The 13,417-nt window shown below is 38.3% G+C and overlaps 1 protein-coding gene across 5 annotated transcripts in view; it reads left to right on the forward strand.

Moving 5' to 3' along the window:
* Positions 1 to 13,417, forward strand: part of LCOR (ligand dependent nuclear receptor corepressor) — a 90,666-nt gene that overhangs the window by 53,639 nt on the left and 23,610 nt on the right. Inside the window, exon 7 of one of the 5 annotated variants that reach the window (XM_041460994.1) lies at positions 2,230 to 11,758. The exons of the other annotated variants lie outside the window; for them this stretch is intronic. Within the exon in view, the coding sequence (XP_041316928.1) occupies positions 2,230 to 3,199 (970 nt within the window). The 3' untranslated portion in view covers positions 3,200 to 11,758. Of the gene's footprint in view, positions 1 to 2,229; positions 11,759 to 13,417 lie in introns of those variants that run through there. 5 annotated transcript variants of the gene reach the window in all.

The following is a 13,417-nucleotide window of genomic DNA, read 5'->3' on the forward strand; positions in this document are numbered from 1 at the left end:
AACTTTCGATTTGCAATTGTTCTATAGTACTGAACAAGTTTTTTTTTAAAAATAATCACAAAGTATATGGTGTACTACTCTTGCCTAATCAGTTCAAGGTGTGAAATACTGTTAAATAATAAAACAATCTTTAGTGGTTACCATTTGCATACATTTAGAAACCCTTTACTCTTGGTCAGGGTGGTACTGGAGAGGCTGACTGGGACTAAGAGGGGGTTTGGGTGTTGATTATCTTGAAGCTACTGTGAACAGATATTTTTTACTGAAGTACAGAAATACTATATGGTTTAAAGTGCTATTTAATTGCTGTATTTAGCTTTATGATAGCCTTTGAAAAACTTGAAAATCTCAACTAGCAACCCTCTTCCACCCCCATTCCCATGTACTGATAACAGCTGATTGAATTTTTGCATTTCTCTTTGGAAAAATACACTGTCTCAGATTTCTCCTTTCAAGATTACTTTTCCTTTTAATATTTCTATTAATAAAATACTTCAATCCCTCTTTAAAACTTAGTCTTAATACTTTTTACAATTCTTTAGCATAAACCTTGCCCAGCAGTACTTCTCCTCTAATTCTGAACAGGTTATTTCCATCTTTTTCCTAGGAAGGCAGCAGAAGCCTCTGAGGCTCTGTACTGTTTGTTCCCTTGTTTGTGAATCAAGTGAGGGCCAAAGTCCAGCACACAGGGATGGCAGGGCCAGCATCTGGCACTGTCCTGCTCAGTCCTGTGGGTCCAGGGAGGATGTGGCATACTGGCACCTGTGGTTACTTGTCCAGGTGTGTGGCATACGAGGCTGGCTGCAGTTTGTTCAGCATCACTAAGTGGGGTGTAACCCTCTATTATCTGCCAGTATGACCTTTATTTAGGTGTAGAATCACTGGTGCACGCTGTGATGCTGATACATGCTGTAGAAGGGGTGGAGAATGCACGTTGTCTGAGAGGGCTCTCTGGAACTGCAAACTTTGATCCATTTCTCTGGATTTTGTTCTGAATCCTTGTTGACTTTTGTTGTGCACATCCTATGACTTGTTGCATCCTGGAGAGAAGTGCATAGCAAGTGCATAGTGTGTATCAAGCATTGTGTATGTTACATGCCAGGTTCTTGCAGTGGATGTGTTTTCTCTAAAGACTTTTTTTAATCCCAGTGTGATGTTAAAAATAATAATGTAGCTTTTCAGTACTATGTATCCTATCCTTAAGTAATGCTGACTTAGCCAGAGGGCTTGACACCAGTATAGCATCCCAGAGCATTAAAATAGATTCTCTTTATTAATTTGTATGCTGAACATGGAGAAATTTGGGGGTGGATTTTGAAACCAATGTGACTTAATAACTACAGGGGGCTAAGCAATCAAAGCATTAAAATAGATGTGATTCTCTGCAGCAGTAGTACTTAATTTCATAGAAAGAACACTTGTGATAAAAGGGAAATAGTAAAAACACATACTGCCTTTTTTATTTTGTTTTTTTGTTAACCCTTGATCTGGATGACAGTTGGCGCTTAGCTCTTCCTTTTCCTAGGCATGCTTTTTATCAAATGAGATTCAGGGCTCTGTATATATGCAATTAGTAGTTAAGAGAGCAGTTTGGTAAGTCTAGTGTAAGTGTTTTCCTTTGTGATCCGCGGTATCTCAGCTTTCGTATCTGGTACTTAATGAAAGTCAGGCAAATACCTCTGAGGCCTGCTAAGCTTTTCCTTTTATCCTGAGCAGCAATTCTTCAATATGATGTAAGCAAACACTATCCAGGGTTTCCACCTGTGTGTCGATACTGCAGGTGGCAGTCATATTTACATGCTGAATATGTTGCACTTTGGCTTACTCTTTTATTACTGTGCTTGTTTAGTGGTAACGTCACACCAGTAACACAGTTGTGTGTAGATCTATGGCTATTGATTACTACTTTGTAATTAAGGTGCTATTTTCAGACGCTTGCGCGAAGTCTTTTCTACTCCGAGAATTTGTGAACCCAACCAGAGACCAGCCAACAGGTTTCATTTTTCTTTGCCCAAAAAGCTTCTCTTTTTTTGTGAACAAGTTTTAAAACTGACTGATGCTGAGACTTTAAAAAAAAATTAAAGTAATAAAAAAAAATTTAGAGAAAAATAAATAACACAAAAAGTGATGTTACCCAAGCAAGGCCTTCTAATAAAGGAGTGGCCCCCTCACCCATCCCTCCCTACCTGTGCAAGTCCTGCTCACATCAGTTTCCTTCCATCCAATTAGGCGACCTGGGAGACCCAGCCAGCACCATCCGGAGGGACTACAGAGTGGTGATGGGGTACCTCCAAGAAGCTTGCAGGATGGAACCAGGGAAGGTTATGGCCACTCCACATCTCTTAAAGTACCGCTGGCTCGATCACTCCAGATTAGTGAAGAACTGCTGAGCAGAAACCAGTTTTCTACGGCTGCCAGCCATGGGCCATCTGGACTACAGAATCATGGACAGCACTTAATATTATCCAGGGAGGCTTCTTGGGCAAAACCACACTACGAATTCAATTTCAGCCGCATGAAATTCAGGGGAAATGGTGCACTCAGCAACATCAGTGACCTTCCTTTTCTTACAGAAAACTCTGCCTTTCAAAAAATGGCACTTCAAACTAAACAGGATGGGAAAAAGGACGTGAGCCATTCATCTCCTGTGGATTTAAAGATACCACAAGTTCGAGGCATGGACCTTTCATGGGAGTCCCGCACTGGTGACCAGTTCAGCTATAGCTCTTTGGTAATGGGTTCACAAACGGAGAGCGCGCTTAGCAAAAAGTTAAGGGCTATCCTTCCAAAACAAAATAGGAGAAGTTTGCTGGATGCTGGACCAGATTCCTGGGGCTCAGATGCTGAGCAGTCTACCTCTGGACAGCCATATCCCACCTCAGATCAAGAGGGAGATCCTGGCTCCAAGCAACCTAGGAAGAAAAGAGGGAGATACAGACAGTACAACAGCGAGATACTGGAGGAAGCAATCTCTGTGGTTATGAGCGGGAAAATGAGTGTTTCCAAAGCTCAGAGTATTTATGGGATCCCCCACAGTACACTGGAGTACAAAGTTAAAGAGAGGCTGGGCACTTTGAAAAACCCTCCAAAGAAAAAAATGAAATTAATGAGGTCGGAGGGGCAGGATGTTTCAGTAAAGATTGAATTAGATCCCCAGGGAGAAGCAGCACAAAGTGCGAATGAATTGAAGGATGAATAGGGATGTTGTAGAGTGCCAATTACTTTGCAAACTGGGTGAGCACTACTGCATAGTTCAACCATCACTGAGCGCACCTGAGTCTCCTGTTTACTGCAATGCTCTTTCCTTTGCAGTTTAGCATAGACTTATGTGAACACAGGTGAAAGATGTGCTCTGAATGTCACATTTGTAAATTTTTCTGGCCTAGTATGGCACAGTTTCCCTCCTTCACCTGCCCACTGCCCTCTTTCTTTCTTTGTTCCTTTTTTTTTTTCTTTTGCCTTTTGCATGTTTCTCTGTAATAGAGAATTGAGTTACCTCACAAAGAATGCAGATCTGTAGAAGTGGACGTCTTGCCTATAGAGCCTGCCTGAACTTCTGATGTTGGATTTTTCATATCTGCCTTTATAGAAAGAAGTCCACTTTGTTAAACTGACACTCTCCTAAAACCAGGCAATTTTCAAATGAAAATCAGACTGTCATTCTTCAAAAATGTTTCAGAAATCTTTTTTCCCTTCTTATTTTTTGTTGATCCAGTTGATTGAAAGGTTTGAGCTAAATCAAATTATTTAGGAATGGTACCTCTCTAGAACTCAGATTTGTCGACTAGATAGATAATCAATTGGGTCTAATTAGGCTCTCCACTGTTTTCTTTCTAAATTAACTGTACTTACCATTTGCTGTCTGCTTAGTGCTCACCCGGAGGGGAGGGGAGGGAAAACTTACATACACTACCTTCAGAAAATGTCAGTTAATTATTTATAACACTACCTTCGCTGTAATTTTATTTGGTGTTTTTGAAGGGTGATATTTAGACTCACCTGCTTGAGGATGTAGCCTTATCTCACGGAAGACAAGCTTCTCACAGTCAGGAGCAGTCAGGGTACACTAAATGATATATTAGGGTATGCCTCATTATACCAGAACTATGGTTCTTTGTGACCTTTACACTTTTTACAGACTTGGTTCTGAGTTTACTAATGTATGTGGTCCCAACAACTAGTTTAAATGACTCTAATCCAGGGATGGGGGATTTGTGTAACAAACTACTGTGATACTGGGGAAAAAAAAAAAAGAAAAAAAAAAAAAAAGGAAAAAAAAATAGCCCATAAAATGGTGATCTCAAACGTTACAACCTCAGTAGTCTGCCCAAATATCCACATTAGTGAAGGAGCTTGTTAATGTTCAGGGAAGAAGTAAAACACTGGTAGCCTGATCTAATTCAGGCTCTGCATCATATCTATCTGTAATACTGTCAGGGTCGAACACTCAATGAATGGGTGTTTCCTTTTTAAATATTACAGTTGCCAGTAGCAGGAATTAAGTCCTGCTTTTTTGTTGTTGTTTTTATTTAATCTATTTTGATAGTGGTTTAGCACATGCTAGAATAAGCATTTAAACACCATAAAAAAAGCACTCCTTAAACCACAAATCTGGGGTTTTTTTCAGTATGGTGGTATCTTTATGCTTATATGGAGATCCAGGATAAGTTTTGTACTGAACTTTTATCTTTGATACTTTCTGCGGGAGTGGTCAGTAACTGAGTGGAACTTACTGGACTTACCACAACATGACCAAATCATAATTGCTGGTTCTTCAGGTAGAAGCAATTTGGTCTTAATCTGTGCAAAAGATAGATAGAATTACCATTTTTTTTCCCCATTTGCACAACCAAAAGAAGCATTGGAGTTTTTGTGTGAGATCATTAAGTGATGTCAGTGAAAGTGGTCTCTCAAAGTTCATGGGAGGGTGGCCTAGGTAGCCCTAGGGATGCTGAATGACTTCTGGAACAATTGATTCTATTAGCCTCTCCCCCTCCCCAGCAACTTCATATTTTCAAAGGTTAGGCACACCATTGCTGTTGTTTTAAATATGCACTGCTCATTCTTGAAATGGACTGGGCATTTGGCCCCAAGTATATTTTATTTTTGTTTACTTAATATATTTCAGTCCTCAAAATCCTGGTTCCTTGTAGCTTTCTAGTTGTCATCTTGGCATTTAAAGCAGTTTAAGCTCAGTAGCAGTATATAAACTCTGCAATACGTTCCAGTTTAGCTGGTGATTGCAATAAAGGCGCAGTTTAAGGTGTGGTTTCATCTGCTGTTGGAGGTTATGGTAGAAAGTTTGTTGCAAGTTAAAAAAAAAAAAGTAACACAGTTTTACTCTTGAGAGAGGTTTAACCTTTTGCAGTTGTCCTTATTTAAGAAACATGAGTTGAGTTTTATAAAACTTGTCACTGTAGTGTACGTGGAGTGCTCATTTTACTAACCTAAATATTTTGTATGTGTATGTTTAAGTGGGTGACAATCGTGCAGCAGAAGAATGGTGTGCCTACCCTTTAATGCTGCAGTTTTAAAGGAGAATTTGTCTTGTCATTTCAGACTGTAGGCTAAGAATTGTAAATAGATAGTGAGAAGTTGAGTACTCTTTATTTGCTTTGGTTAGGAAGTGGATTAAAAAAAAAAAAAAAACAACAACAAACCAAACACGTAACTTTCTCAGTTTAAATGTCCTGAGACCTGAAGATTGTAATACTCATAACTGCAAAGCTTTTAAACACAACACTTGATCTGTGATAACTTAATATTCAGGTAATCTTTCTTTTTCGAGAAGCTTTTGAACAACCATATTTCCTCCAAAGGTCTCTGTTTAAAAAGGAAAAAAAAGAAAAAGTGTAGATTATTTTTTAAGCACTAATTGCATTACATTGGTAACTGCAATATGAAATAGCCATTATTGTTTTGTGAAGCATGGTTGAGATTAGTTAGTGGTCCCTTTTTAAAATTTCATGAGCCTCTCAAAAAATAAAAACAAATTTAAAAAAAAGCTGCTGAATATTCAAAAGATATATATTTTACCTTATTGTAGGTTTTGTAAATTTAGTCTGTAATATTCAGGTGCACCTTTTAATGTTACTTTTTTGTTTCGAAATCCCATCTAACATATTTTTTCTGAGGTGATTCATCACTTAAGACTAGTATCACTCTAAGTGCTGCAGTGATCACTAATATTTTGTTTCATTTTTCACTACATATATTTTGCAGGCGCTTTCAGTGTAGCTAACTAGTAGTATTTGGGATCATTTTAAATATATGATTGGAATTAATGTTTGTCCATTAGCATGCTTAATTTTCTGCTGACCAGCAGTTTGCATGGCCAAAATCCCTGGTTGACCATATTTTGGTGTGGGAAGGTGTGGTTCACTGCGGTCTTTGTAACAAAAGCCTTGTTTCTCATCTTATTTCTGGTAAGTGGATGCTTATGTTACTTGGATCACTTGGACAGGAGAAAGATTTTAAAGCCTTCTCCTGCTGCTCTTGTGAGATCGCATTAACGTGTAACATAGACAAACTGCAACCCTGTACAAATCGAGACGTTGTTAGGAGGAGACCTTTCGGGTATTTTTTGTCACTAGTTTTCTCTTATTCCCGAGAATGTCCATCCAATGTAGTTATTGGACTTAACAGTATTGTTGTGTACTACGTTGATGTAGCTGAAAAAGCCTGACAGCAAGAAACTGTGAATTATATTTGTGGCAGTCTCTGAAAACTAGTTTTTCAGTCCAAGTACCATGAAGGAGAATCCCCCTCCCCTACCCCATCCTAGAAAAGTAATTTTATATTTTGTGTGTATAAAGTTTTAAGAATCGAAGTTTCATATTGTACTGAAGTTTAGGTGTCGCTTGGTAAATCTTTGCTGCAGCATATAATTGAAGATGAGTAAGGCTTAGTGTGGTAGGGGTCCTGGTGTGGAGTTAATTATCGTACAGTTCTGGTGGGAAAGCCCAACATGTATGAAATGTGTCCTTTTTTTTTTTTTTTTTTTTTTTTTCATTTGGATTTGTAAGATGTAAAAGTGCTTTTTTAGAACTCTGACCTATTACAAACTATTACCTCACTTTCAGCCAGCTGGATCCTCATTCCACAGTGTTGTAGGCATTATTGTGGCTGTAATGCTTGAGTACAGCTATAGAGTTGAACGTTTCCAGTTAGATATTGTAGGGACACGTTTCTGGACTCATTTTTATTTCTGTCTAAAGATTATTTATTTTCCAGTCATTCCCTGAATTTTTTTCTAAAGGTTCGAGACAGTTTCCTTTAGAATTTCTCATTTTTTCCCTGTTGCACAGGAGAAGTTGCTGCATAAGCAATACAGGTATGCCTTTACTTTCTTTTTTGTTGCAGAACTCATAACTTGATGTTTGCATTACCAACCCTACTGCTAGACCTGAATTCAAACTCTGAACTTTTTTGGCAGTTGGAGAAAAAAATATTTTTAACAATGCAGGGGCACACATAGGATAATGCCTTCAGTAAGGGAACATGTTCAGCTTCGGTGTTCTCTTGCAACTCCTGCACAACCTTTTTTGCAGAACTTTCCACCACTGGAGGATATTCCTAAACACAGGATGTAACTGCATTTGTGTTTAGACTGGGTAAGAGCAGACAGGGAATAGTCTGTGCTTTGTCTTGTGGCAGGCCAACATTTGCATCTAAATATTTCTTTCATGAGTACTCAAGAGTACATTGCCTTTCCCTGGAAATTCATGGGAGCTGGCAAAGTGATTTAGCGGCTTTAGGGTTGAGTAAGCTTTGTGAAACAACTTTTTAGTTCTGATTGAATTGCTTTTTGTATCATCTGCAACAATTGTTATACAGGCAAAACTGGAATTGCCATGTGTTTCTTTCCAGTTTACTTTCAAGTAATGCTCTTAAGATGTCCTTGAGTCTTAGGAGAAGAACACAGTGTCCAAGGAGTGAAGGGAGCACTCTACTGTTCCCTTTTTTTCTCAAAAATAGTATGGCTGCATCTGTAATGTAAAGACCTCTTTCTTCAGTGAAGATAAAATTTGAACTCTTCAGTATAAGAATGCATACTCTTACTGCAGTCCAAAATCTTACGAAGGCGAAATTACTAACCTTACTGAAAGATTTATCACAATATTTTAAATAGCTTAAATTCTCTGCCAAATGTTAGAAGTAGGATGGGAAGGGTTGTTTCCCTCATTTTCATGAGGATCAGAAACCTCTAGGTATTCCCCACAAATGTTTCAGAAACTAAATGTAATTTCAGTCTAGGTCAATGTTGCTTTTTCTTGGCATCAGTACATAATGTTGGCTAATATTGTTTTAGAAAGCTGTAAGAAAATAATTTTGAGACTTGTTTTGGTACTATAAAGGTTTCTACTTGATCTTGAATTGTATTGAAAATTCAGTAATTGGAACCTTGAGAAACCTGAAAATCTGCACTGCTAGTTGTATGCAGTTCTGATGAATGTAGCAGATAAAGTAGCCACTATAGTAACTCATTTCAGATTATCCAGTGTATAAACACAGTGCACTGCGATGACCACTAGGCAGAGAGATATTACAAACTCAAAATCATCTGTAGATCCACTTCACGTACACCAGAAAAAGCTGTTAAGTACTTAGAGCATTCCAGTGTCCATCTCTCTCTCTCTCTCTCCTGTTCTTTCTTTGATTGGGGCCAAGTCTCTAAACCAGTATTACAACAGTAGTTTTGGACCTCATGTTCTACTGAATTATGCCTATATTCAGGTATTGTCATAAAAAAACCTTCATATTAAGAGAGCTTTATTTAATCCTTACAAAAATCTCTCTACCCAGTTGCAAAATCAATTTTCCTGGGTGATGTACTAGAAAGGAGGATTTTTTTTTTAGACTGTCCAGGGCATTTAATTTACCTTCTTAAAAACAGCAACATCCCCGCCGGTGCCCCTGTGCTTGTCTCTACTGAATTGGTAAGTATAATTTAGGAGGACTCAAGATGATAACTACCTTACAGAGCAGGGATTAGGACACAGGCTTCATTTTGACTGGAGCAGGAAAAGTTAACGTCAAAAACAATTTCTCTCATCATCACCTAGCACAGTTTATCTTAATATTTTTTTCCTACTCAGAAATAATGAGGATACTACTAGAGCTACTTAAACAGTTTATCAATTACTTGGTGCTACATTTCTCAAATAGTTTTGCAGATAATACTTTTTATGCCTGCGTGAAAACATGTAAACTATAAAAAGCACTTGTCTGACCTATTCTAAAGTACCAGAAAAGGGATAAATAACTGCAGCACTTTCTCTGTTACAATGCCAGAGTCTTAATTAAATCTGGTCTTCAGGTTATGAAATACTTCAAATATACAATCTAGGATCATGAACAGCTTGTCAGGTCAGATCACAAGGTTTCTTGGGATATTAATCTGTCTTTTAAAGACTAGTACAACAAAATATTCTGGAGTTCAGGCAGGGGATGTATATATACATGCCTGGTATTTTTAACTGATCATTTCAGTAGGCCATTTCAGGGCTTAACATTGGGAATCTGGGATGATGGGTAGGGAAGGGAAGTTTCCCAAACTGAAAAAAACATTTTGGACCATTGTTTAATGTTCAGTTTGAAAACTATATCACAAGAAAAATGGGTAGGGATTCTTTCTCCCTTATGCCTTCAGGGAATGAGTAGTATTTAGAATCTCTGGCTGAAATTCAAGCCTTTTTACCGTGTAAATTTTTAATATAAACTCATTGACATGCTTTTTACATCTGAGGACTGAAAATGGATCTTAATGTTTAAGTTGTGGAATGGTATATTTCTTAAATGAAGGGGGAACATTTAAAAAAAATAGATTAGAATACCAGCATTAGTGAGCTTAAGGAATTTTAGTATGTAATAGCAAAGTATAGCAAAGTATTTGATTAAAAACTTAATCTTGAATTGCTAGTCTGTAACTAGGTGCATTCTAATTTAGCAGGTGAATATTCTTTACTTATCGATATATGATGGGCTTTTTGCAAATAGAAACCTTTATCTGAGTCCCACGTGTTGCTTGTACTGATGGGATGTATGCTTACAGCAGCTTACTGCTGCTTTAAAATGTATAAAATGTTTTGAGTGTTTGCTCATAACTCTTTTTAACCTCCACTTGTTAAATTGTCAGACATTGGTATTTTATCAGTCCGCAGTGTAAGTTTAAACTAATGTTCTTAGGAATCCAACTTGTACACACACTGTTTAAAAACCCTCAGGGACAGTTTACACACTATCCTCACTCAATTCAGGTACTTGTACTCTCTTCTTAAACCTAGCAGTGACTTGTATTTTGTTTTGCTTTTCTTTTGACGTGCTGATAGCACATCCTTGATGAATGTCAACTTAAAACTCAGTTCAGGTATCCAGGTATAACTCAGCCAAACGGATTTTAAAGCTGCATATTTACTCTCCAGCACACAGTGCCTCAGACACTTATAGTGGCATTCTGTATATTCAGTTATTACTACTGAGCAGATCGCGTGGGGGTTCCTGGTATGTATTGTAAGAAATTCCTATGTATATTATATAATATGTATTATATTATATACATATATAGTATATATGTTATCTTAAACTTATATATTTTAAAATGCCACTACTAGCCAGCGCAGCTAAAAATGAAATACATTCCCAGCTGCTTCTGTGAACAGCAGAGGCAGCTTCTTAACGTGGCTCTTGCTTCTCTCTCACCATAACTACTTCTAACCTCAAGCACGGGTCCTTGGCTGTCTGACCTCTACACTCTAGTTATGCAATGTCCTTAGAGAATTCTGTGCACTGGCCACTGTGATGGAAACCAATGGGCCGGGAGTGCTTTGAGTTTATTAGTAATTGTTCTGCCAAAGTTGGTGTTTGTATGACAAGCGTGTAAACCTGTCAGATAATCAGCAGAGGTCCAGGTTGTCCATAATTATTTCCAGCTCCTGGGTAGGACCAGAGCTCACAAGGTGCCTCCTTTCCAAGGCTGAGCACTTTTCACCGAACACCTGCAGTGCCAGGCTTCTGTGCTGTGCTCACCTGGAGGCCAGGCCTGAAACTAAAATCTGCTGTTCTGCCTTCATGGTGATCTGTTGGCAGTTGCAAGTCAGCAACACCTCTGCTTTATTATTTGACACTTTACATCTAAAAAGTCTTCTCTTTCTATTTATGTAACCCATAGTCTTTGAAGAGTATGGAAAATGGCATTTCTCTCTGACCTCTAGAAGTTCAAGTGTCATGGGAAAAAAAAACAGGAACCCCCCCCTTTACTCTTATGGACCTCATTTCAATATACTGTTTACAGTTTGACGGAATTGTATAATTTAATATTTCTCTTGTACTGTAGTTTATATTTATTTACAGATTTTTTTTGTACTGTGTGATTTGAATTTTTTGTTCCTTGCTATGATCAATGTTTTATGTAGTAGAGCACTTATGATCACAAATTAAGGTTTTTGGTTTGATTGCACTACATTAATTTTTTTAATGCAGTTCTGATTTTTTGACTGGACTAAATAAGCTGTGTCTTAATGTATGTGATAAGTACTTTTAAATTTTTATTTCATGTGGTCCATTTATTTTTTGCATTGTATGTCAAAGCGCTAATTCTCTTGTTGTGCATGTGTAAGATTTAATGGCTCCATTGTATTATTTGACCATGTCATTTTGGAAACACATTCCCAGCTGTAACGTTGTGTATGGTAGTTTTCACTGGATGCTAGACTTTTCAAAACCACTATTCTTCTAATAAATTTTGTTGTGAAAAACTTCAAGGGGTTCCAATTCTGTTGTTCCTAATGTGCTTTCTAAATGCTTGTTACTAGTAGCCCAAGGATATGAGATGGAAACTATCACAAGGGGGGAGAAGCAGGGGAGGAAGTGAAAATAGAAGGTAAAGCAATTTCTGGCTGAAGGACTGAGCTTTGGAATCTCCATACTCTGTTGGGTTCTTGCCCTAAATAGGATTGATGGTAAAGCTGCTTTAGCAGCTGGGTAGGGAATTCATGTGAAAGCTGAAACGCTGTCTCATAGCAGCCCGGTCTCATGAACTCCCGTACTCTTAATTTGTGCTTCCCTATTGGCCACCTTAATTTCCTTAATGGTAAATAATTTATCCAGCGAAGAACAACCAACCTCTCAGGAGGGAAAATAAAAGGTGGTGTAGTGATGTTCACTGAGCACTCAGTAATGAGCCAAGCTAGGCACAGCAGTGGTGAAAACGTGGCCAGAGCCGCGTGGGGGTCGGTTTTGGGCTGTGGGGTGGCAGCGGGCAGAGCACCGGTTTGGGCAGCAGAGCTTTGTACTGGAGCACACGTCACCAGGCACAGGCACCTTGCTTGGCTGCCCACCAAGGCACTGGTGTTGCTTTTGTTTTCTCTGCAGCTTTTATTTTCTCTGCTCTTCTTCCCCAGCTCCCCATTAGCACAGGGAAAGCTCCAGCAACTCCATCTTGCTGTCCCTCTGCATGGGGGCACGAGGCAAATCCAGCAGTGACACCACACTGCAGCCGGCCCTTCTCCAAGATCCACGTTTGCTTTCTCGTGCCTGTACTTTGGGTTGAACGACTTTTGACGTTATGCATTATTGATACCGAAATGCTGAATACTAAAAAGTAGGTTACACTAAGTGGTGTATAATGGAACCCACGTGAGTTTAGGCATTTCTGCTAACCTTTGTGTTCAGTTCTAGGATGATTTTGAGAGTGATGCATAGGGATTTCCTATCTTTAGGAAAATTCATAATGCTGCACAGTATCTAGCCCAGGTTTCTTTCCTCCTGAGAAATTGCCTTTCCTAGCATGTGCTATTGAAAAGTAGGTAAATTAGGGTCTGAATTTTTCAGTGCCTTTTTTGTTTTTTAAAATCATTAAATAACTGTTACATTACGTACTAATTATGGTATTTCTTGTATACTAATGCCGATATTAAAACAAAAAGCAAAATGGTAATTGGGTGCTGTCATTGGTTTAGCTTTACCAGGCAAATTTCTCTGAAGTAAAAAACTTGGTTTAACTAGAGACTACATCTTACACTTATTCAGGAATAGTGAGTTTTTATGTGTAAATAGCTTGAAAGCCTCGTGCAGTAAACTATCATTTATCATATTTTTTTTCTCTTTGTCTGAATACATCTGTCAAATCTATGAAAATAGCCTTTGAAAGTGATGAACCATATTCCCATCTGCCATTCTTTAGGATGCATTACACTGTGCAGGCTTGTCCCAGAACATTTTTAATTGACACTTTTAGTCCTGCGATTATCAGAAATACCACGTTTTTCTGCTTTTCCTGAAGAACTTGCTGATGGTCTCGCACTGCTAAGATGAAATTGTTCAAACTTAAATGAGCGCAGTCTTGATTTCTTCTTTTAAAAGCTGTTTCCTGTATCATGACAAGATTTCACAAGATGTTGCACCCAGACCCAGAAAG

The sequence above is a fragment of the Pyrgilauda ruficollis genome, unplaced genomic scaffold (genome assembly GCF_017590135.1).
Source record: "Pyrgilauda ruficollis isolate IOZ18807 unplaced genomic scaffold, ASM1759013v1 scaffold15, whole genome shotgun sequence".
Lineage (NCBI taxonomy): Eukaryota > Metazoa > Chordata > Aves > Passeriformes > Passeridae > Pyrgilauda > Pyrgilauda ruficollis.